Source organism: Trachypithecus francoisi, unplaced genomic scaffold (genome assembly GCF_009764315.1).
Source record: "Trachypithecus francoisi isolate TF-2019V2 unplaced genomic scaffold, Tfra_2.0 Lachesis_group20, whole genome shotgun sequence".
Taxonomy (NCBI): Eukaryota; Metazoa; Chordata; class Mammalia; order Primates; family Cercopithecidae; genus Trachypithecus; species Trachypithecus francoisi.
The window spans coordinates 70,057,298-70,082,678 of NW_022681466.1; the positions used below are offsets into that span (position 1 = coordinate 70,057,298).

The 25,381-nt window shown below is 43.3% G+C and overlaps 1 protein-coding gene across 6 annotated transcripts in view; it reads left to right on the forward strand.

Moving 5' to 3' along the window:
* Window positions 1–25,381, forward strand: part of SMG6 (SMG6 nonsense mediated mRNA decay factor) — a 255,711-nt gene that overhangs the window by 16,729 nt on the left and 213,601 nt on the right. For 5 of the 6 annotated variants that reach the window (XM_033185117.1, XM_033185119.1, XM_033185120.1 and 2 more), the window contains 2 exons: window positions 3,475–3,585; window positions 4,337–4,549. In XM_033185117.1, the coding sequence (XP_033041008.1) occupies window positions 3,475–3,585; window positions 4,337–4,549 (324 nt within the window). Of the gene's footprint in view, window positions 1–3,474; window positions 3,586–4,336; window positions 4,550–22,414; window positions 22,434–25,381 lie in introns of those variants that run through there. The other variant, XM_033185122.1, reaches the window with a different exon arrangement.

Below are 25,381 nucleotides of genomic sequence, written 5' to 3' on the forward strand. Positions count from 1 at the left end.
TTTATATATTCTGGATGCTAGACCTTTATTAGATATATAATTTGCAAACATTTTCTTCCATTTTGTGGATTGTCTTTTCATTGTCTTGAGAATATCCTTTGATGCACAAGTGTTTTTTATTTTTGTTGAAGTCCAGTTTATCTTTTTTTCTTTTGTTCCTTGCACTTTCGATATCATAGCTATGAAACCATTACCAAATCCAAGGTTTAGAAAATTTACCTCTTTATTTTCTTCTAAGAGTTTAGACTTTTACCTCTTATATTTAGGTCTTTGATTAATTTTAGGTTAATTTTTATATATAGTATGAGGTAAAGGTCCAACTTCATTCTTTTACATGTGGTTATTACATTCTATCAGCACCATTTGTTGAAGAGACTGTTCTTTCTTCATTGAATGGTCTTGGTTCCCTTGTCAAAAGTCACTTTATATGTGGGTTTGTTTCTGAACTCTTAGTTTTCTTCCATTTTTTTATATGTCAGCCCTCATGCCAGTACCACAGCTGTTTTAGTTACTCTAGGTGTGTGGTAAGAAAAATTGGGAAATGTGAGTCCTCTAACTTTGTTTTTTATTTGTTTATTTATTAATTTATTCCAAGACTGTTTTGGCCATTTGAGGTCCCTTGTAATTGCATATGGATTTTAGGATCAGCTTTTTCATTGTTGCAGACTCATTGGAACTTTGATAAGGATTGCATTGAATCTGTAGATTGCTTTGGGAAGTATTGCCATCTTCAAAATATTAAGCCTTCTAATTCATGAACACAGGGTGTCTTTTCATTTACTTCATTCTTTAATTTCTTTTAACCCTGTGTATAATAAGTTTTGTACTTCCTTGGTTAACTGTATTCCTAAGTATGTCATTCTTTTTGATGTTTTTGCAAAAAGAATTGTTTTCTTTTTTTCTCTCTTTCTCTGTTTTTTTTTAGACAGGGTCTTGGCCAGGTGGGTTGGGTCACACCTGTAATCCTAGCACTTTGGGAGGCTGAAGCGGGCAGATCGCTTGAGGTCAAGAGCTCGAGACCAGCCTGGCCAACTTGGTGAAACCCCATCTTTACTAAAAATATAAAAATTAGCCAGTTGTGGCGGCACACACCTGTAGTCCCAGCTACTCGGGAGGCTGAGATGGGAGAATTGCTCAAACCTGGGAGTTGGAGGTTGCAGTGAGCTGAAAGCGTGCCATTGCGCTCCAGCCTAGACGATAGAGCGAGACTTCGTCTCAAAAAAGAAAAAAAAAAGTGTCTCGCTATGTTGCCAAGGCTGGTCTTGAACTCCTGGCTTCAAGTGAGCCTCCTCCCTCTGCCTCCCAAAGTGCTGGGATTATAGGCCTGAGCCATTTTGCCCAGCCAGAAATTGTTTTCTTAATTTCTTTTTTTCAGATTGCTCATTGCTAATATATAGAAATGTAACTGAATTTTGTGTGTTGATCTAGTATGCTGCAACTGTGCTAAATTCCCTCAATGGCTTTTTGTCATTTGGATTAAATTTTCTTTTTCACAGACCTCTGACCTAGATTAGCACTTCCTTCAAGTTCTTTTCCTCTATCCCTCTTTTTTCTGTCTGTCTCCTCTTCGTTGTCTGTTAGCAACATTTTCCCAACTTTTCTGCTACTTCCAGTCAGTCAGTCATTCTTTCTTTTCCAATCAGTGAATCTCAGGTATTTATTAAGAACACAGCACATGTACAGTGCTTTGCTAGATGCCAGGAATGATAAAATATTGACTTGCTGTCTTCCCTGAAAAAAAAATTGTGTTGAGAAAACAAGTGAGATGTATAGATAGTGATACAAATTAGACCTGATAACTGTATAACTGATTGTTAGATGCACCATTATCTTCTGTCCACTGAGAAGAATGCTGCAAATTACAATAAGACACAACAATAGATACCGATTGTAAGTTGTGTCTCTGTTTTGGAAATTTTTTAATGTGAAAAAATATTTTGATAAAATACAGTCTCAAATCAAGTGAGTAGTGTAGATAGAAATTAGTATGGATTGGAATAATAATAAAAACAGCTACCACTTAACTGTAATAGTATGCCAAATATTCTGTTAAACTACATGCATTATATAAGTTTAATCTTTTTGGGAGACATATGTTGTAAACATCTCCATTTTGCAAATAAGGAAACTTCTCTAGGTTAACGTGCTTAGTGTCATACCTAACAAATGCAAGACCAATTTGAGACTCAGGCATTTGACCTTAGAACCTGCGCCTTTAGCCATTGCCAGATGAATACAAGATACAAGTTTTGAAGGATGAGTAGATGCTGGGGAGAAACAGAAGCTGGTATTTTTTTTTTTTTTTTTTTTTTTTTTTTTTTGAGGCGGAGTCTCGCTCTGTCGCCCGGACTGGAGTGCAGTGGCCGGATCTCAGCTCACTGCAAGCTCCGCCTCCCGGGTTGACGCCATTCTCCTGCCTCAGCCTCCCGAGTAGCTGGGACTACAGGCGCCCGCCACCTCGCCCGGCTAGTTTTTGTATTTTTAGTAGAGACGGGGTTTCACCGTGTTAGCCAGGATGGTCTCGATCTCCTGACCTCGTGATCCGCCCGTCTCGGCCTCCCAAAGTGCTGGGATGACAGGCTTGAGCCACCGCGCCCGGCCGAGAAGCTAGTATTTTAAATGTATTTTGAAACAGTTATGGAAAACAGTGAAAATGTACATGAAGTTGGAGAAAAAGTTAGAAAGCCTTTTGGATATTCTTTCGACCTTTGTTTCAATGTTTTCCTTTTTCATTCTTTCTGACCCACTTTGTTTTTCTTCTTCTTTTCCCTATTAATTGCTTATAGACTTGCTGAATTTATTGAATAATATCCATAAAATGTTCAACTCAGCTACTAATTATTTATTTTAAAAAATTATCAATAACAATGACAACATCATTGATTAAGTACTGTTAAGTGTGAGACATTGGCCAACTCTTCATAAGCCTGAGGATACTCCTCCATTTGGGTATTATTACTCCCACTGTAATGTTGAGGATATGGGGGCTCAGGAAGATTATTACATAATAATGTAATAACCTTGGAGACTTTTGTCCAAAGTCTCCAAGTCAACTCCTGGATTAGCCAGTATTTGGACCAAGGTCTGGCTGGCTTGTAATTTCGTGATTTCATTATACCATACTGACTATCTGATAAGAATAGGAAATATGAAGTGAGTTGAACATCATGCTTTCTTTAAGAACAAGATGTAATTTCTGTTTGTATTTTAAGAGGCTGTTCATTCCTTTCTCTCCTTATGAGTTCTTGGTTCTTGGAGCACCTCTGCATGTAAGATATAATACTGTGCGAGGAGAGATCTGTGACGCAGTTGCGATGGCTTCTCCCGTGGATATCATTTCTGATTTTGTTGTTGGAATTCCTGTCAGTTTGGGAGACAGGCTGGGAGAGATAGTAGGATTTCATGAGTCAGCTGCCTCTTGCTGGAGTTAGGAAGAGAATTGGTTGACTGAATATCTCTGGCCTCTTTCCACAGAGGAGGAAGCTTGACGCTGTCTATTACTATATGCGCAGTTTAGCTGCCAGCAACCCTATCCTGACTGCCAAGGAGAGTCTTATGAGCTTGTTTGAAGAGACCAAGCGGAAGGTGAGTGGGGATGTGGCAGAACCCTTCCTTCCTCGAATAATGCGTTTCCGAGTGTCGGTGTGTCCTGGCTCTGTGCAGTGGCAGGATCGTAGCTGGTGAGGTTTATCTGAGGTGCGATTGTTGCTAAGTGTCTGTGTGTCCTCAGGGAATGACTCATAGCGTCCTTAAGTGGTCCCATCAGACTGTGCTGAGGGGTGATCAGTCAGCCCCTGTGCAGGACAAAACTGTGATCTTCAGGAGAGCTGTCAGGGGCCCTTGGATGTACATGGACATGCTCTACAGAATTGATAACTTTTATGAGACAAAGCAGATGACACTGCTCCTTTGGGACTGTGGTACAGGCTTTTTATTGTCAAATAAACAAATACCGGTGAGGTGAGGCTTTTCTCTTTGAAAGCTGAATCTCAGGCGAGTCTGAGCTCATGTGTGTTTTTTGTTTTTGAGACAGTTTCGCTCTTGTTGCCCAGACTGGAGTGCAATGATGCGATCTCGGCCCACTGCAACCTCCACCTCCCAGGTTTAAGTGATTCTCATGCCTCAACCTCCCGAGTAGCTGGGATTACAAGTGTGTGCCACTACACCCAGCTAATTTTGTATTTTTAATAGAGATGGGGTTTCACTATTTTGGTCAGGCTGGTCTCAAACTCGTGACCTTGAGTGATCTATCTGCCTTGGCGTCTCTTAAGTGCTGGGGTTGCAGGTGTGAGCCACCACACCCGGCCATGAGCTTATGTGTTTGTATGTTATATAGGCAGAACAGATGGAAAAGAAGCAACATGAAGAATTTGAACTGAGCCCTGACCAATGGCGGAAAGGAAAGAAGTCTACTTTCCGGCATGTTGGAGATGACACCACTCGCCTGGAGATCTGGATTCATCCATCCCATCCACGGTCTTCACAGGGCACCGAGTCTGGGAAGGATTCTGAGCAAGAGAATGGGCTGGGCAGCCTGAGTCCCAGTGATGTAAGTTCCTGAAAGTGATACAATGAGCCAAACTAGCTCAGTAGGCCTGGGTGCCCTGGTTCATACCGCTGTGAGGCACAGATACTTCCCACTGATTGCAAGGAAGACAAACCACTTGGGGCTCCCTGATGGTCTTTTCTCTTCTCATGGGTGCTTCATCTTTATTATGTACTTCCGTCTCTCACCACTATGTGTCACTGCAGAATTTAGTAAAAGTAGGATTCGAATTTTTTGTTTTTGTTTGTTTGTTTTGTTTTTGTTTTATTGGCTGCTTTTTTGTTCAGTGTCAACAACATGATGCTTTAGGATTCTTTTTTTTTTTTTTTTTTGAGACGGAGTCTCGCTCTGTCGCCCGGGCTGGAGTGCAGTGGCTGGATCTCAGCTCATTGCAAGCTCCGCGTCCCAGGTTCATGCCATTCTCCTGTCTCAGCCTCCCGAGTAGCTGGGACTACAGGTGCCCGCCACCTCACCCGGCTAGGTTTTTTTTTTGTATTTTTTAGTAGAGACGGGGTTTCACCATGTTAGCCAGGATAGTCTCGATCTCCTGACCTCGTGATCCGCCCGTCTCGGCCTCCCAAAGTGCTGGGATTACAGGCTTGAGCCACCGCGCCTGGCGATGCTTTAGGATTCTGTGTGGGATTTTGTACTTATTTTTTCCTCTTGGTTGACCTTATATTCTGAGAATGAGCTCAAGGAGCATGGATAGGTTGGTTAGTCTGATTTGTGATCAGCCTTCTCTGGGATATCCTCTTATAACTCTTGGGCGGAGACTTTTTCCTTTACGCCGGAGAAATGACAGTAGAAAATCACAGGCTTGTTTAGAAGATTTCTCCTCTTCATTGACTTAGTAAGTAATTATCGACGGTGTGCCCATCACTAAAGATACAGTGGACAAGATCTCTTGCTGTCTCAGTGCATTCTAGTGGAGGATGCAGGAGACTGAATAGGTAATTATAGTGTAATTAATTTTGTTTTGGGGTACACACCCAGTATATGAGAACACGTAGCCATGGGACCAAAGCAGCCATTGGTGAATTAAAGTATAAAGAACAAGTAGGAGTTAGCTCAAGAAGGAAAAGGGAGGTGATAAAGTGATTCCTAGGCAAAGGAAATAGCATATGCAAAGGGCTGAGGCGGGGGGGAGAGAGAGAGCACAGGAGGTGGAAAATTGCAGTGGCTGGTTCATTGTGCCTTAAGGGTAAAATTCACCTAGTGAGTGGTATAAGCTGGGGCTAGATGTTGAAGGGTCATACGATAAATTATTTGACTTTATCCTGAAAATAGTTGGGAGCTATTGGATGCTTTAAATAGGGGAATAACATCTGTCCTTCAGAAATACAACCCTGGCTGCTTTGTAAAATGTTTGGAGAAGAGTAAGACTGGAAATAGGAGGCAAGGAGGGTGCTACGGTAGTTCCAAGTGAGATATGAAAAAGACTCGAACCAAGAAATGGCTTTGGAGGTGGGAAGAAGTGAACAGACACAAGCCATATTATTACAGTAGAATCCAAAAGACTTGGTTGAACGTGGGGAGCTCAGGGAGAAGAAAGAGTCAAGGTCCAATGTGGTGGCTGCCATCTGTAATCCCAGCACTTTGGGAGGCCAGGGCAGGAGGATTGCTGGAGCCCAGGAATTCAGTACCAGCCTGGGCAACAAAACGAGGCTTCTGTCGCTACAAAAAAATTTTCAAAATTAGCTGGGCATGGTGATGCGGGCCTCTACTCCTAGCTACTCAAGAGTCTGAGACAGGAGGATTGCTTGAGTCCAGGAGTTCAAGGCTGTTGAGAGCTATGATCCAGCCTAGGTGCCAGAGCAAGACCCTGTCTCAAAAAAAAAAAAAAAAAAAGGTCAAGAATGAGCCCAAGAGCGTCAAGGCTGCACCACTGCACTCCAGCCTGAGTGATATGTGAGAACCTGCCTTCCAAAAAATGAATGAATACAATCACAAACAGGGTCGGTCTCTTTTGCTCAGGCTGGAGTGCAGTGATGCGATCAGAATCCCGAGTTCCAGTGATCTTCCTGCCTCAGCCTCCTGAGTTGTTAGGACTATAGGCACGTGCCACGACACCCAGCTCATTTTTTGTAGAGAGAGAGACTTGCCATGTTGCCCAGGCTGGTCTCAAACTTCTGGCCTCAAGCAGTCCTCCTGTGGCCTCCCAAAGATCTGGGATTACAGGCATGAGGTATCATGTCTGTCCCATTTTATTTCTAAATATACAAATAATATATGAATATAGTTTTGGTAAAAACTTGTAGATAGAATATAATTTAATTTGTTTTCTAAACTTGATGAAGCTGTTTATATATTTTCAGCTTATACATCATCCTTGGGTAATTATTTCTCTTAATCTTCTTTAAATTTAAATCTTTGAGTTTGGGCTTTTTGTTTTAGGCTACCAGCCCTTGAAGAAATCTGCAGTTTCTGGCCTGGTGCGATGGCTCACGCCTATAATCCCAGCACTTTAGGAGGCCGAGGCACGTGGATCACTTGAGGTCAGGAGTTCGAGACCAGCTTGGCCAACATGGTGAAACCCTGTCTCTACAAAAAAATGAGCTGAGCGTGGCGGCGCACTCCTGTAATCCCAGCTATTCGGGAGGCTGAGGCAGGAGAGGTGTTTGAACCCAGGAGGCAGAGGTTGCAGTGAGCCAAGATTGTTCCACTGCGCTCCAGCCTGGGCAAAGAAGTGAGACTTTGTCTCAAAAAAAAAAAAAAAAAAAGAAAAGAAAAGAAATCTGCAGTTTCATAACTTTTCATTTATCTAGCCAGGAAACCACACTGCCATTTTCACCTGCTTTCTCAGGCCCAAGTTGGCTTCCTATATTTTTTTTTCCCTCACAGTAGGTCCCAAGAGCTCAGCTTGCTTTCTCTGTTCCTTGGAACACACTCATTGATAAGAAGTAAGCATTGAACATACAGAAATTAAAATAACCAAAAATGATTTTTAACAGAGCACTTGTTCACGTGAGGAAGACATAGATGTGTCGTTACAGTTTCGTGTGCTCAGTACTGTGATAAAAGCAAGCATGAGAGGCTGTGGGAGCATGCAGTTGGAACACCTAATCCAGTCATGGTTAGGGAAGGCTGGGACGAGGCCGCATTTTGCAGCTTAAAGATGACATAAGGGCATTTCTACATGGAGGCATGAAAACGTGGATGAGGCTTGGAGGCTTTGGGAACTGTGAGTGGTTCAGTATGGCTGGAGTCTAGAGTGTGAGACGTTCTCCTGTGAGCGACTTGAGTCATGCTTGACATGTTCCTTTCCTCTGTTCCACATCCAGTCAGTACCACCTGGTTATTAGAAGGTGGATAGTGTTGAATCCACTTCCTAATTGTAACTTGAAACCATCCACTTCTCTCCTTTCTCATTGCTGCCATAGTAGTTCAAGCTGTCACCATTTCAGTAATCCATATACTATTGAAAGAAGTCCCTAATGGTCTTTTCAGATTTATTCCTGGTCCTTTTCTGGCCTTTCTTTTTAGACAGTAACCCAAATGAATGAACTTCCAAATACCCATTTCTGATCTTGCCACTCCCTTCTTGAAAGTGTTTAGTTATTTCTGTTTGCTCTTATAATCAGGTCTAAAATCCTCGACATAGTGCACTGGGCCCCTCATGATCTGGCTCCTGCTTGTATAAGATATCTTATACTTTTCATACTTTTTTACCTTCCTTTGTTAACTGTGTTCCAGCCACACTGGCTTCTTCCTTGAAGGATTCAAGCCCTTTTCTGGCTCCTGGCTGTTGTACATCTCTCTGCCAGCAATGCACTTACCTCTCACTGGTATTTCTGACTTTATCAGTCACTTTCTTTCTTACCCTTCAGGTCTCAGCCTAAATGTCATGTTTCCAAGGAAGTGTTTCCTGATCCCTGAGACTGGCCATTTCGCCTTTGTAATACCACATTTCTGGTGTAAGTGCTTTTAAGTGTAGTTTTGTGAAGATCTTTACCTTGCTAGATTGAAGGCTCTATGAGAGTAGAGTCACATCTGGTGTGTTCACTTCTTTGTACCCAGTGTCTGCACATGGAAGATTCTAGTTGATACACAAATGAGGGGAAGAGCAGCAAGGGATGAGGCTAGAGAAGGTAGCAGGGGCCAGGTCCTTCATAAATATTTTGAGGTTTGGCTGTCAGATATTGAGGGTTTTTAATATTTTTGGAGTTGTGTTGGTCATGTTTAAAAATCAATATATAGGCCGGGCGCGGTGGCTCAAGCCTGTAATCCCAGCACTTTGGGAGGCCGAGACGGGCGGATCACGAGGTCAGGAGATCGAGACCATCCTGGCTAATACGGTGAAACCCCGTCTCTACTAAAAAAAATACAAAAAACTAGCCGGGTGCGGTGGCGGGCGCCTGTAGTCCCAGCTACTCCGGAGGCTGAGGCAGGAGAATGGCGGGAACCCGGGAGGCGGAGCTTGCAGTGAGCTGAGATCCGGCCACTGCACTCCAGCCTGGGCGACAGAGCGAGACTCCGTTTCAAAAAAAAAAAAAAAAAAAAATCAATATATAATAATTGTACATATTTATGGGCTACATGTGATATTTTTATACATGTATAGAATGTGTAATGATTAAATCAGGGTATGCAGAATATCCATAACGTCAAACATTAGTCATTTAGGTACTAAGGATTTTAAGCAGAGGGATGATATAATTGGATTTCTATAATGATCACTCTTTCCAATACTTCTAGTACTGGAACAAATTTATTTTGTTTTAAAAGGAACTTTCAGGTTGCATAACTAGTAACAATTCATTGTCTCTAAATTAAACAGAAATGTATGTATAGTTTAGGCTGGGTGCGGTGGCTTATGCCTGTAATGCCAGCACTTTGGGAGGCTGAGGCGGGCCAATCACCTGAGGTCAGGAGTTGGAGACCAGCCTGGCCAACATGGTGAAACCCTCTCTCTACTAAAAATACAAAAATATTACCCCAGTATAGTGGTGTCTGCCTGTAGTCCCAGCTACTCGGGAGGCTGAGGCAAGAGAATCGCTTGGACCCAGGAGGCGTAGGTTGCAGTGAGCCAAGATTGCACCATTGCACTCCAGCCTGGGTGACAGAGGAAGACTTTGTCTCAAAAAAAACAGTATATATAGTTTAAAGTGGTAGTCACTTGTATTCTTTCCTTCAGAGACATCATTGTTAACTGATTGATGTCCTTCCAGATCTTTTTCTAAGCATTTATAAGTATATACATGTATGCACATACCTATAAAAACATGAAATGCATTTCAAAATTTTTTTTGAGAGACAGGATCTCCCTCTGTTTCCCAAGCTGGGGTGCAGTGGTGTGGTCATGGCCCACTTGAGCTTCTATTTCTTGGGCTCAAGTGATCCTCCTGCCTCAGGCTCCTGAGTAGCTGGGACTGCAAGCATGCGCCACCATGCCTGACTAATTTTTTAAAAACATTTTGTAGAGATGGGATTTCGTTATGTTGCTCAGGGTGGTCTCAAACTTTTAGGCTCAAGCGATCCTCCCACCTTTGCCTCACAAAATGTTTGGATAATAGGCGTGAGCCACCAAGCCTGGCTGAAATATATTTTTTAACAAAAAGGGGGATAGTAGTATATATAACAATCTGCAACTTTTTAAAGTTATTATTTGGACATAAATTATTCCTGCTATAATGTAGTATATACATTCCTAAAAATTACTGTGCTATGCAAAATCATGCAATAAAAACCACAGGGCTTGTGCAGAAAATGGAATTAGGAGCACCACCCTCAAAAAACTTTCACAGTGACGTAGTGAAAAAGATAGGAACCTGATTTAAAACTGTTGTACAATTTTATGCATGTGAAATAGTTAAGAAATATGTACGTGTGGCCGGGCCCAGTGGCTCACACCTGTAATCCCAGCACTTTGGGAGGCCAAGGCAGGTATATCACGAGGTCAGAAGATTGAGACCATCCTGGCTAACACGGTGAAACCGCATCTCTACTAAAACTATGAAAAGTTAGCCGGGTGTGGTGGTGGGCGCCTGTAGTCCCAGTTACTGGGGAGTCTGAGGCAGGAGAATGGCGTGAACCCTGGAGGCTGAGCTTGCAGTGAGCTGAGAGATCGCGTTACTGCACTCCAGCCTGGGTGACAGAGCAAGACTCCGCCTCAAAAATAAATAAATAAATAAATATGTAAATACTACATTAAACATAGCACTTTACCTTGAAAAAGACATAAAGTTGGCTGGGTGCAGTGGCTCACGCCTGTAATCCCAACACTTTGGGAGGCCGAGGTGGGTGGATCACCTGAGGTTGGGAGTTCGAGACCAGCCTGACTAACATGGAGAAACCCCATCTCTACTAAAAATACAAAATGAGCCAGATGTGGTGGACATACCTGTAATCGCAGCTACTCAAGAGGCTAAGGCAGGAGAATCGCTTAAACCCGGGAGGTTGAGGTTGCTGTGAGCCGAGATTATGCCATTGCACTGTAGCCTGAGCAACAAGAGCGAAACTCCGTCTCCAAAAAAAAAAAAAAAAAAAGATATAAAGTTGGCATGTGGAAGTGGACTTGGAAAGAGTTACAGCTTGTGAGTTATTGTGAAGTGGTAGAAGGAGGGTTACTTAAAATTTGATGGACAGAGGCCGGGTGCAGTGGCTCACACCTGTGATCCCAGCACTTTGGGAGGCCGAGGTGGGTGGATCACCTGAGGTCGGAAGTACGAGACCAGCCTGACAGTGAACATAGTGAAACCTTTTCTCTACTAAAAACACAAAAAAATAAGTTGAGTATGGTGATGTATGTCTGCAGTCCCAGCTACTTGGGAGGCTGAGGCGGGAGAATCGCTTGAACCTGGAAAATGGAAGTTGTAGTGAGCCAAGATCGCAAAATTGTGCTCCAGCCTGGCAACAAGAGCAAAACTCTGTCTCAAAGACAAAAACAAAAAAAATTTGCTGGACAGTCGTAACAGCAAATGTGAATAGGCGTGGCTCATAACACATGATCATGTGGTGAACTGGGCTAGCTGTAGATGTTTGGGGTGTGTGCATGTGTATGTTTTGTGTGTTCCTATGCAGCTTGATTCAGCTGGATGCAGTTCTCTGTGTTAACCTGGTGTTTCTTGTAAACAAACTCACACATAAGCAAAGACAGAGTTTGTGTTATGCCCAGATTGTTCGTTTATATATTTATGGCAATGAAACAAATTCTCATTTTCAAAATGAACATTATAGCAGAACTGGGTGATTAGCCTTAATTGGAATTGTTCCTTTGACAACTCCTAGAGAATTTCTAGCACAGACTACTTAAATTTAGATTCATGAGGCTTCAGGTGGTTGTTAGTAACAGTGGTAACATCCCAACTGGTTTGTTCTCTGCCAAGCATTTGCTTTGGATCTTTCTCTCTCTCTGAATGGTTGCGGGAGGTTAGCTTGTGGGTTGTTGGTTTTTAGTCTTGAGATGTGGTTTGGGTTGAACATCCAGCCTGGGGAGGGACTGCCAGCCTCAAATGCAAGTAGCATCCTATTGACATTCACATTTCAACTCTTCCACCTGCCACCCAGGCCCCTCCAAATCCGTGTTGCCAGGGTTCTGGGCATTCTTTAGTTAGCGGCTATATCTTCTGCTGTTCTTCGTCTCCCTTTAGAAATGGGATACTGCTTGTCAAATGAATTGTTGCTGACAGGAAGTTAATTAAGGATGTTAAATTACAGCATCAGAAATCATTTTCACACTGAAAAGGGTCTCTGATAGAAATGCTGAGGATTTTTTAGATCTGATTGTTTTATTATCAGCATCTTGAATAGAATGTAATACATGTCTGTCTGCTGGGGAAGAAAGCATATAGGATTAGGAGTGGTTGATAGAGGATAGACTGATAGACTTTTTTTCCTTTTGTTTTGTTTTGTGACAGAGTCTCTTTCTGTCTCCCAGGCTGGAGTGCAGTGGCGTGATTTCGGCTCACTGTAGCCTCCACTTCCTGGGTTCAAGTGATTCTCCAGCCTCAGCCTCCTGAGTTACTGGGATTACAGGCACGCACCACCATGCCCAGCTGATTTTTGTATTTTTAGTAGAGACAGGGTTTCACCATCGTGGCCAGGCTGGTATTGAACTCCTGACCTCAAGTGATCCACCCACCTTGGCCTCCCAAAGTGCTGGGATTGCAGGCGTGAGCCACCGTGCCCGGCTTGTGTTCTTTATATAGGTAGGAATGAGCACAACCCTTAAAAAACTTCCTCATAATAAAAAAGATAGGAACCCACATAATTAGGTTTCTACCTTTTCTATGCTCATGCCTATTTTTTTTTTTTTGCCCATGCTTTTTTATGCCTATTCTATCCATTATGCTCAGCTAAATACGTAGAGACAAGGTCTTGCTATGTTGCCCGGGATGGTCTCAAACTCCTAGGCTCAAGCAGTCCTCCCCCCTCAGCCTTCCAAAGTGTTAGGAATACAGGTCTGAGCCACTGCATGTGGCCAATGGGTGTTTGTCTCTGAAACTTGAGGAAATCATTCCTGTCCTGGAATGATTTGGTTTACCATTCCCAGCATTTTCTCCAACCCACTGTGACTCTTCCTGCAACATGCTTGGTGCTGATTGTAGAAAATATGTCTTTAAACAAGATAAATGCCATTGTATATTTGGCCAAGCTCTTGTCAAACCTTCCTTCTCCTTGGCCTCTCTGAATGTTTTGTGGTTCTGTCTGCACTACACCATAGAAGCTCCTAATCTCTATTATCCAAATAGGATGTAATATGTGTCTGTCTGTTTTCCTTTTTCTCTCCTGTTTCACCCAGCAAATGAGTTTGTTTACCTTGGTCTGTCTCCTTTTGCTCTTCTTCTGTTACATATCATTATCTATTTTATTTCTTTGCATAATGTCTTTTTTTCAGGACTTGTTCAGGTCTGGAGAACTTAATGCAGTTGCCCTTGAGTTTTTGGAGTAGAAGACTGTATTCTGGGCTCAGTGCTTAAGCAGCCTAAAGTTTACCCGTTCTGTTGTGCCAGTTTTGTGCTAGGATTGTAAGGATGAATACACTATTGTTATTTTCTCTGATTGTGTAGTCCAGTGTATAGGTCAGCAAGCTTTTTCTTTGAAAGGCCAGATAGTAAATTACTTTGTAGGCCATATGTTCTCTCTTGCCACCACTCACCTTTACTGTTGTACCACCAAAGTAGCCATGGACAATATGTAAATGAATGAGCATGGCCGTATTCCATTAAAACTATTTACAAAGATAGATGATGGATTGAATTTGGCCTGTGGGCCTAGTTTGCCAACTTTTGTTCTAGTGGAAGAAATGGTTACGTAAATAGAATACAGTATACGATTGATTCTTGTTATTTGCGATGGTTATGTTCTATAAATTCTATAAATTCACCACAAACACTGAATTAGTGAATACTGGATCATTGCTCCTAAGGGAAATACAGAATTATATCCCTTCAAGCCTCTGGTCACAACAGTTTATTCAACTGATCAATATATAACCTTGTTTTTTGGGGGGTTTTTTTGAGACAGAGTCTCACTCTGTTGCCCAGGGTAGAGTGCAGTGGCACGATCTCTGCTCACTGCAACCTCCGCCTCCCGGGCTCAAGCGATTCTTGTGCCTTAGCCTCCCGAGTAGCTGGGATTATAGACGTGCACCTGGCTAATTTTTATTTATTTATTTATTCATTTATTTATTTTTTGAGACAAAGTCTCACACGGTCGCCTGGACTGGAGTGCAATGGCGCAGTCTCTGCTAGCTGCAACCTCCGCCTCCCTGGCTCAAGTGATTCTCCTGCCTTAGCCTCCTCAGTAGCTAGGACTACAGGCACGCACCACCATGCCTGGCTAATTTGTGTAATTTTAGTAGAGACGGGGTTTCACTATGTTGACCAGGCTGGCCTGGAACTCCTGACCTCGTGATCCACCTGCCTCAGCCTCCCAAAGTGCTGGGTTTACAGGCGTGATCTACCTGGCCAGTTATATAACCTTGTTTTATGTGGGTTTCTGTTTAAACACACCTTTTTAAATATGTATTGTTGATTCATTAACATTGAGCTCACTGCCTGACATCACTGTAACTCATAGCTGAACGAGATACACATTTTCCCCGTAAAACACATCACAGCCTTCTTGCACTTAGGAATACTAGACACACTTCATCACATTCCCCAGGCACAATGGTGTGGGGGGGGCCGTGTTAGACAACAGAATCACTAACAAAAATCTCAGAAATGTGATAGTAAATACACCAGGAAAAGGATGCTTTTTTTTTTTTTTTTTTTATTCTTTTTTTTTTTTTTATTATACTTTAAGTTCTAGGGTACATGTGCATGACGTTTATATCATGTATAACTCCCCAATGCAATCCCTCCCTCCTCCCCCCTCCCCATGATAGGCCCCAGTGTGTGATGTTCCCCTTCCCGAGTCCAAGTGATCTCATTGTTCAGTTCCCACCTATGAGTGAGAACATGCGGTGTTTGGTTTTCTCTTCTTGTGATAGTTTGCTAAGAATGATGGTTTCCAGCTGCATCCATGTCCCTACAAAGGATGCAAACTCATCCTTTTTGATGGCTGCATAGTATTCCATGGTGTATATGTGCCACATTTTCTTAATCCAGTCTGTCACAGATGGACATTTGGGTTGATTCCAAGTCTTTGCTATTGTGAATAGTGCCGCAATAAACATACGTGTGCATGTGTCTTTGTAGTAGAGTAATTTATAATCCTTTGGGTATATACCCAGTAGTGGGATGGCTGGGTCATATGGTACATCTAGTTCTAGATCCTTGAGGAATCGCCATACTGTTTTCCATAATGGTTGAACTAGTTTACAGTCCCACCAACAGTGTAAAAGTGTTCCTATTTCTCCACATCCTCTCCAACACCTGTTGTTTCCTGACTTCTTAATGCTTTTTTTTTTTTGAGACAGAGTTTCACTCTGTTCCCCAGGCTGGAGTGCAGTGGTGCAATCTCAGCTCCTCTGCCTCCCGGGTTCACGCCATTCTCCTGCCTGAGCCTCACAAGTAGCTGGGACTACAGGTGCCCGCCACTATGCCTGCCTAATTTTTAGGTTTTTTTTTTTTTTTTTTTTTGGGACGGAGTCTCGCTCTGTCGCCTGGGCCGGAGTGCAGTGGCCAGATCTCAGCTCACTGCAAGCTCTGCTTCCCAGGTTTACGCCATTCTCCTGCCTCAGCCTCCCGAGTAGCTGGGACTACAGGCGCCCACCACCTCGCCCGGCTAGATTTTTGTATTTTTTAGTAGAGACGGGGTTTCACTGTGTTAGCCAGGATGGTCTCGATCTCCTGACCTCGTGATCCACCCGTCTCGGCCTCCCAAAGTGCTGGGATTACAGGCTTGAGCCACCGCGCCCGGCCAGTTTTTAGTATTTTTAGTAGAGATGGGGTTTCACCGTATTAGCCAGGATGGTCTCGATCTCTTGACCTCGTGATCCACCTGCCTCAGCCTCCCAAAGTGCTGGGATTACAGGCGTGAGCCACCGTGCCTGGCCAAGGACACTTATTTAAAGTATGACCTGAAATACAAAGGTAGAGAGTTGCTTTTTCTGACTTTCATTAGCTAGGAACACGCACGTTGGGTGACTCAAATTTTGTGCTGCTCTGTGCATGTGTACGAATGACTGTGAAAGCATCATGAGTAGTGATTTTGGGGTTACGAGGAAGTTTTAGCGAGTAAGTTAATTCACAATGCAGAATCTGTGAATAATGAGGGTTGACTGTATTGTGGTGGATGCCAGGAGGGAGGTATGTATTGGGGACTGTGGAAATACAGGGAGAGGCTCTTGGTCCAGTCCTGGCAGAGGCATGGGTTGGGGTGAGGAGAGAGGAACGTGAATTCAGAAGGCTTCCTGGAAAAGTTAACTGAGCAGATTGGGAAGAGAGTGTTCCAAATAGAAGTAACAGCGTGAGCAAAGACAGAGAAGGTGTGAAACAGCAGAGGGCTCACAGGGCACCTAAATCTGTGGTAATTTGGAGGCCAATGTGAGAAAGTTGGAGGGTGGAGAGGAGGCTGAGCCTTCTGCCAGAACCACATTCTAGTTTGGTGCCATGGTGTGCACTTGAGAGGTAGTCAGTGGCTGATCTCCCATAATACACCTTAGGATTCTGGAAATATAATTTGTTTCTGGCATTTCTCATTGTTTACTTGTCATGTCTGCATTGTTAACTGAGCAAAAGCAGCACTATTCCATCCATTAAATTTGGTAGAGTGGAGGTTGACTGAATCTTTTACCCCACAGTTTGCTGACTTAAAAAGTTGAAGGGCTATTCTTTTAGACAATGCACTTAGGCATTTTGAACTCAAACATACTAGTGTCTCTCTGTGTCTTGGTTGTTGGAGGAAATTGCCAATGGTTTGGGTTAAGTAGGGCAAAGCTTTTTTTCTTTTTAATTAAAAAAAAAATTATAGCTTTTTATTTTTATTTTATTTTTAATTTTATTTTTTTGAGACTGAGTCTTGCTCTGTTGCCCAGGCTGGAGTGCAATGGCATGATCTCAGCTCACTGCAATCTCTGCCTCCCAGGGTCAAGCGATTCTCCCTCCTCAGTCTCCTGAGTAGCTGGGAGTACAGGTGCCGCCATTATACCCAGCTAATTTTTGTAGTTTTTAGTAGAGATGGGGTTTCACCATGTTGGCCAGGCTGGTCTGGAACTCCTGACCTCAGGTGATCCACCCATGTCAGCCTTCCAAAGCGCTGGGGTTACAGGTGTGAGTCACCATGCCTGACAGCTTTTTAAAATTTACAGGATGGTCTCAAACTCCTGGACTTGGCTGAGCATAGTGGCTCACGCCTGTAATCCCAGCACTTTGGGAGTCTGAGGCAGGCAGGTTATTTGAGGTCAGGAGTCCAAGGCCAGCCTAGCCAACATGGCGAAACCCTGTCTCTACTAAAAATACACAAATTAGCCAGGCATAGTGGTGCATGCCTATAATTCCAGCTACTCGGGATACTAAGGCACGAGAATTGCTTGAACCTGGGAGGCGGAGGTTGTAGTGAACCAAGATTGCACCACCACACTCCATCCTGGGTTATGGAGTGAGACTCTCAAAAACAAACAAACAGAAACCAAAAGAACAATTTCCTGGACTCAAGCAATCCTCCTGCTTCAACCTCCCAAAGTGCTGGGATACAGGTGTGAGCTACCATACCTGGCCTTGTTTTTCTGTTTTTTTTTTTTTTTTTTTTTTTGAGACAGAGTCTTGCTGTGCCGCCCAGGCTGGAGTGCAGTGGCGCGATCTCGGCTCACTGCAAGCTCCGCCTCCCAGGTTCCCGCCATTCTCCTGCCTCAGCCTCCGAGTAGCTGGGACTACAGGCGCCCGCCACCGCGCCCGGCTAGTTTTTTGTATTTTTAGTAGAGATGGGGTTTCACTGTGTTAGCCAGGAGGGTCTCGATCTCCTGACCTCGTGATCCACCCGCCTCGGCCTCCCAAAGTGCTGGGATTACAGGCTTGAGCCACCGCGCCCGGCCTGTTTTTCTGTTTTATCAAAGTAACACAATTAAAGTTACACCTGTAGGCCTTCCCTCCTGTGTGTAGAGAGAAACTTCTCAAGCCACATGAGTAGAGAAGAGCGAGTTCAAGAAATGTTAGGCGTCTGATAGACCAATTATTGTTTTGAAAGACTGAGTCTGAAAATGCCCTTTTCATAAGGAAGCATATTGAACTAGTGACACCTTGGGGCATGGGGCATTAATTGGACGCCCCCGTGCATAGAAAGTTTATGACCTTGTTTCAAAGGCTGGGTTGTAGTTGGAAAAGTGCCTAGGCTGTAATGCTGGAGTTGGTTTCTAAGTTAGTGGGAATAGAGGTTGAAAGAGATCACACAGAGGAGTGATTGCCTTTTAAAGTATTTTAATTGAAGATTTTTTTTTTCCCCTTGAGACATAGTTCTTCTGTGTTGTGTAGGCTGGAGTGCAGCAGCACAATCATAGCTCACTGCAGCCTCCATCTCCCAGGCTCAAGTAATCCTCCTGCCTCCGCCTCCCAAGTAGCTGGAACCACAGGCGTGTACCACCACGCCTGGCCAATTTTTTTTTATTTTTAGTAGAGAAAGGGTCTTGCTGTGTTGCTCAGACTGGTCTCAAACTGAGCTCAAGTGGTCCTGCCACTTCACCCTCCCAAAGTGCTAGGATTATAAGACACCTGGCCTCTAAAGAACTATTTTCAATAGGTAATGTATTATGTAGGTGTATATGTGATTATCTTTCTTTTCTTGCATTATTAGTGGTATATGATACACACTGTTATATTCACCTTTTTTTCGCCCCCCCATTACCACTGGACTTGGGAGATCCTTCCCTGAGTAATTGCCCTCAGATCCATTGTATCCCTCTAGAGGCTGGCTGTTAACTTTCATAATTTTGTCTAGTATTTGTATGTCAGAGCCAGGATAGTGCAGAGCTTTGGAAAGTCCTGAGTTCAAGTGCTAGTTTTTTTTTGTTTTTTTGTTTTGAGACAGAGTCTGTCTGTCACCCAGGCTGGAATATAGTGGCACTATCATAGCTCACTGCAGTCACAAACTCCTGGGCTCAAGCCATCCTTTTGCCTCGACCTCCCAAAGCACTGGGATTACAGGCCTGAGCCACCACGCCTGGCCTGAAGTCCTGCTTTTATCAGATATTAGCTGTGAAACTTTGGGCACGTTCTGTAACCTGGCTGAGCTTTAGTTTTCTCATCTGTAAGATGATGACAATGATAACCTTGTTTCCCTAGGGCTGGAACTCATAGTTTCTGCTTGAAATTTTCCATGCTGCCTCTACCCAAATCTCTTGTGATTTTCTTAGAGGTTCTATTTTAAGTTGAGAATGACAGTTTTCTTTCTGACTTGGAATATGTGGCTACACAAAGTTGGATAGTATATTTCCTTTTTGCATTTAATTGATAGACCAGCCAAGTGAAAGTTGATTAGCAAAGGAGCATAGCTTCCCTGTGGAAAACCCAGGCCAGGTGGCCTAAAGCACAGAACTTTCTTTTTTTTTTTTTTTTTTTTTTTTTGAGACAGAGTCTTGCTCTGTCGCCCGGGCTGGAGTGCAGTGGCCGGATCTCAGCTCACTGCAAGCTCCGCCTCCCAGGTTTAGGCCATTCTCCTGCCTCAGCCTCCGGAATAGCAGGGACTGCAGGCGCCCACCACCTCGCCTGGCTAGTTTTTTGTATTTTTAGTAGAGACGGAGTTTCACCGTGTTAGCCAGGATGGTCTCGATCTCCTGACCGCCCGTCTCGGCCTCCCAAAGTGCTGGGATTACAGGCTTGAGCCACCGCGCTCGGCCAAGCACAGAACTTTCACATGCTCAACTTGTTGTATTTGCTTGAGGGCTGGTTTTTTTTTTTTTTTTTAAGTGTACAGTTTTTTTGTTTTTTGTTTTGAAAGTGTGTTATGCAGGTGGCATTTTCTTTTCTTTCTTTCTTTTTTTTTTTCTTTTTTTGGGACAGAATCTTGCACTGTCACCCCAGACTGGAGTGCAGTGGCATGATCTCGACTCATTGCAACCTTCGCCTCCCAGGTTTAAACGATTCTTGTGCCTCAGCCTCCCAAGTAGCTGGGATTACAGGCACCTGCCACTACATCCGGCTAATTTTTGTATTTTTTAAGGTAGAGATGGGGTTTCACCATGTGGGCCAGGCTGGTCTCAAACTCCTGATCTCTAGTCATCTACCTGCCTTAGCCTCCCAAAGTGTTGGGATTACAGGCGTGAGTCACTACTTCCCACCTAGTATTTTCTTTAGACTCATCATTTGTCTTTTCAGTGCCCCTTGCATAGTTTGTCCACCTGAGCTGCTGCTGCTATGAAAGCTGCCATGTGTGAGTGGTACACATCTAATTCCTCTACCCTCCCCCCAAAACAGTTATAGATCAGAGCATGGTTTTATAAGGTTTCCTTAGGCAAGGTGACTTGCTTTCTATTGGAGTGAGTTCTAATTCCTAGAGTTGTATCATGAGGCTTATAGGTTTATATTTTGAGAGCCAGTACCCATTAAAAAGCTTTGAAAAAGCTTTTAGACCGGGCACAGTAACTCATGCCTGTAATCCCAGCACTTTGGGAGGTTGAGGCGGGAGAATTGCATGAACCCAGGAGTTGGAGACCAGCCTAGGCAACATGATGAGATGCCATCTCTAATAATAATAATAATATTTCACTTAAAAAATACATAAATAAGTAAATACATTGAAAAAGAAAGCTTTTGGCCTGGTTTTCTCTGTATAGCGCAAGCATTGATTTAATCTATAATGATAAAGAATAGTTGAGTGTCTGTGCTGGTAGATAAATGCTTTATCTGTGGTAACCCAGTTATTTTATTGTCTCATAATTATATCATCATGACAGAGAAAGCCAGCTTAATTTTTTGGCCTCATGGATATAAACACTCCATACCTTGCTGGAAACAGTGACTCGCATATGTATAATCCCAGCACTTTGGGAGGCTGAGGCAGGAGGATTGCTTGAATGCAGGAGTTGATGACTAGCCTTGGCAACATAGGGATACCCCGTCTCTAAAAAAAAAAAAAAAATTTAGCCAGGTGTGGTGGGTGGTCCTCATTACTTGGGAGCCTGAGGTGGGAGAGTACTCTAGGCTGGAAAGTCGAGGCCGCTGTGAGTTTTGACTGCTCCACTTCACTCCAGCCTGGGTTCCAGAGTGAGACCCTGCCTCAAAAGAAAAAGATTCCATATCTGTAAGGTGGGCATCAGAAAATTTTTTAGGGTTGCTATGAGTTGACTTCATGTCTTTAATTAGTCCTATGCTTTTGTAAAGTAGTTTGCAGTACGTACCTCAGGCTATACTCTTCACTCTGGAAGCTCTTTGCAAAGTGTGTGAACTGCAGTTTGGCAGCACGTGATGACAGGAATTCATTAGAGCCTCTTTCTATGGGAAGAAGCAGATTGGTTTTCTTTTTCTTAGGCCATAAGAAACCGCTTAGTGAGATTACCCTCGAAGGTCAGAACCAGAACCTGGTTTTTCAAATGTTGATAATGTGAGGTGTGTTGCAAGGAGCAGCCCCTAGTAGGCAAGGACTGGGACTGCTTGCCCAGATCACTGCTGGACTGTAAGGCCAATGTCTTTGTGGTTGGTAGTGAGTGCAAGTTTCTCAAAGTACATCGGCCCTACCTATAAACCCTTAACGCCCCAAATGACCTCGGTCACCAAACCACTTCAGGGCTTTATTTTTATCCTATCCGTTTTGTTTCAATATGTGAGGTTGGTTGCTTTCCTCTAACAGAGCAGAGTTCTCTGGGGGGAAGAAACAGTGCCAGGGTGCTGTTGAGGCTGGTTAAACACCAAAACCACACTCTTCATCTTGCTGGGGTTGAGACGTGACATAAGCCATGCTGCAAACGCCAGCTTCCACGCTGAAGAAACCTCTCGGTAGTCACTTTGTTTATTTTTTGTGTGCTGTGTTTTTAGGCAAGTAAAATATAGAGGAATAAATGGTGTACCTTCCCATTCTGCTATAGATAGAAATCTGATTTTAAGATTGGGCATTTGCTTAAAATCTACCATTTCCCAGCTTAAGGTTTTTCATCTTCCCCAAGAGTGTTGGTGAGAACTCTCAAAACTCACCAGGTCTCAGGAAGCCGGATTACCAACATATCCTGTTCGCGTGCGTGTGTATATTCTGTGTTACCCACAGGCCACTTTCCACCCCACGTGACCTTTAGTTACCATCCGGAAAGTCAGGACCCAGATACCCGTCAGAATTTCCAGGCCTTGGTTTGGTTTAGACATTTTAGAAGATGTTAACAGCAATAATTGTAAAAAGACTTTGAGTGGCACGCATGGTGAACAGAAAGTACTAGATCCTGAAGAGGGGGGAAAGGCGTTTGTGCTCTTCCCAGTAACGTGTTTGAAAATGAACATTCAGAAGAAAACCTAAAGCACCTGAAAGGCACAGGGGAAGAGAATGAGGTGATTAGAAGCCCAACACATGCACCAATTCTTAGGTGGGAAGGCTAAATTCTGAAGCTCATTTTTCATTCTTTAAGATTGTTCTATGCATTATTGGTGGTGTTTATAGCACACTCCATCACATTTTATTTTAACCAGCATCTCTAAATTAATGTAAACAGAGTAATGATTCAGGTCATACCCTGGAACAGGGATGGGCAAAATACTGCCAGAGGCCTGTGAGCTAAGAATGGTTTTTACATTCTTACATCAGGAGTTGTTCAGAAAGAGCCACACGTGACAGAGATGTATGTGGCCTGCAAAGCCTAAACTATTTTCTGTGACCTTTTACAGAAAAAGTTTACCATTGCTCTACAAGCTGGGAGAGGTGAATGCAGTTGAATGATAAGATTCTTCTGTTAGGACATTGATTGTTAATGAGAGTGTTACCGCCTTTTGAGCAGACAATTCTTTTTTTTTTTTTTTTCCCCGAGATGCAGTCTCATGCTGTCACCCAGGCTGGAGTGCAGTGGGGGCAATCTCAGCCCGCTGCAACCTCTGCCTCCTGGGTTCAAGCGATTCTCCTGCCTCAGCCTCCCCAGGAGCTGGGACTACAGGCTCCCATCACCATGCCCTGCTAATTTTTGTATTTTTAGAAGAGATGGGGTTTTGCCATGTTGGCCAGGCTGGTCTCGAACTCCTGACCTCAGGTGGTCAGCCTCTTAAAGTGCTGGGATTACAGGCATGAGCCACCGCGCCTGGCCAACAGTTCTTCATTATGCAGGTCTGACCTTGCAGGATGTTTAGCATTCCTGGCTCCACTCATTACTTGCCAGTGATGACCCACATGTACTTCCAAATATTTCCTGGGATGGGTGGTAATAATCTGGTTGAGAACCATTACTTTTGAAGCTTGACAAGATCAAAAACACTTTGTTAAGGTTTCCTCCTTCATTTCCTCTGAGAGAACCTGACTTGGGATTTGGATTTTGATGGCCCAGGGATCAACAATAGTGAGAGAGAATTTGAGTAGCTAGTGGAATAGGGAGAGTTTTCTTTCAATAGGGTAGAATACAAAGTTTTAAGGCAATCTTTTTTTTTTTTTTTTTTTTGAGACAGGGTTTCGCTCTGTCACAAAGGCTGGAATGCAGTGGCACGATCTCGGCTCACTGCAACCCCCACCTCCCGGGCTCAAGCAATCCTCCCTCCCATCCCAGCCTCCTGAGTAACTACAGGCACACACCACCATGCCCAGCTAATTTTTGTATTGTCAGTAGAGATGGGGTTTCACCATGTTGGTCAGGCTGATCTCAAACTCCTGGGCTCAAGCGATCCGGCCACCTCAGCCTCCCAAAAGTGCTGAGATTATAGCTGTGAGTCACCATGTCTAGCCTAGGAAATCATTTAATGTTGTGTTTGTTGTTTGACACCTATTTTAAGAATTGAGATTGATTTGTGATTTATGAAAGGTTTGTTTTGATGTTGCTGGTGTTGTGAAAAGCACATTCCTCTCTATGTGAGAGATGGAGTAGCCATCTTTAGCCTTAATATCCAGATGATTTTGAGGTCTGTGGGAATCTGTATGGTGTACTTGAGGGACTTGTTCAAAGCCAATGTAAAGATGTAGTTTTGGCATCTCATGAATAACCTGATATCCCGACTTAAGCCAGAACTCTGGCATTAGAGATTTTTCCAGCTTGGGAGAGTTGACTGAGAAAAGTCGTCTTTTGGCTCCTTACCAAGTTAGACAAGGGAGCAATCAGCTGCTGAGTTCCAGCCAACTGGAGTGTACGTGAGGGGTACTATAAATCGTCCCTTAGGATCCAGCTCGTCATCTGTGAAGAGCCTTCCAAATAAGAATGAGACCTGTACTTTGGATCCTTGTTCAATCCGCAGCTGCTATAGGAAGGAGTAGTGAGGTGATGTTACTGTGGGAGCAGCTCTCTTTATATAGTAACACACTGCCTGTTAGGTGGGGTAAGAAGACTGCACTACCCTTTTTGTTTTTCCCGCATTGCCTTTCTCACCAACTTCCTATATTGGTTTTTGTTTCTGACTGTTCTCTTGGGGAGCTGTATCCATAGTTTGATCATTCTGTAAAATCCCTCTTTGCTCTTAAAGGTTCTAGAATTTCATCTGTACCCACTTTTCACCATCTTAGATGTGATGTATTTGAGCTAAGAGAGAGAATATGAAATCGTTGTTTTCTTGGCTCATGATCCTTCCCCAGTCTGTGGACTGTTTGTTTGACTCCAGGGGGAAACTCCAGGTTTTTCCCCTCTTGGAAGCCTTTCACTTTAGTCATAAATATTTAGTATTAAAGCGAACTGCGCTCTTTTATTCTCCCTAGTATGAGTGTATAGACTCTCTAGACCAGAAAGAATTTAAAATACTATCTGTACCCTCTGTCTTTCTGATGTTTGAGTTCCTATAAAATGTATTAACCACACATTTTTATTTTTAAGAGCTTAAGTGGTTTTTTGAGTTGTCTTCCATCTTCTGATCCAAAATTTATTGAGCATTTGTTATAGAAATCACTAGGCACCTCTCCTACTACTGTTTTTTCCATATCCTTCATGCTTAGAACCATCAGAGAGCCATGTAACGAGATAACATTGGGTACTAGTAGTACTGCTTTTACTGGTTTGTACTTCAGGTGTGTCATTAGCCTGTGTGAACATAAATAAAATAGAGACCTAGAGAAGGATTGCTGTTTGTGTTGCATGACGTCTTTGTGGAAGCCTGTGGAAGAAATTTCTGCTCTTAGTAGAAAATGGGTTTATTTAACCTCATGCACATTTGTAGATTGTTATTCATAATAACAAGTTTGTGAATTTTTAACCCAGAATAATTCTCTATTTTAATTGTTCCAGAGGTTGTAGCCGAACTTCCATTCATAAGTGTAAAGGGTGTGCATCTGGGATCGTGTCTTTACTATTGGTGGCCTCTTTATCTTTTTCTCTTTGGCTCCTCTTTCTTGTTTTTCATTTATTTTATCTTACAG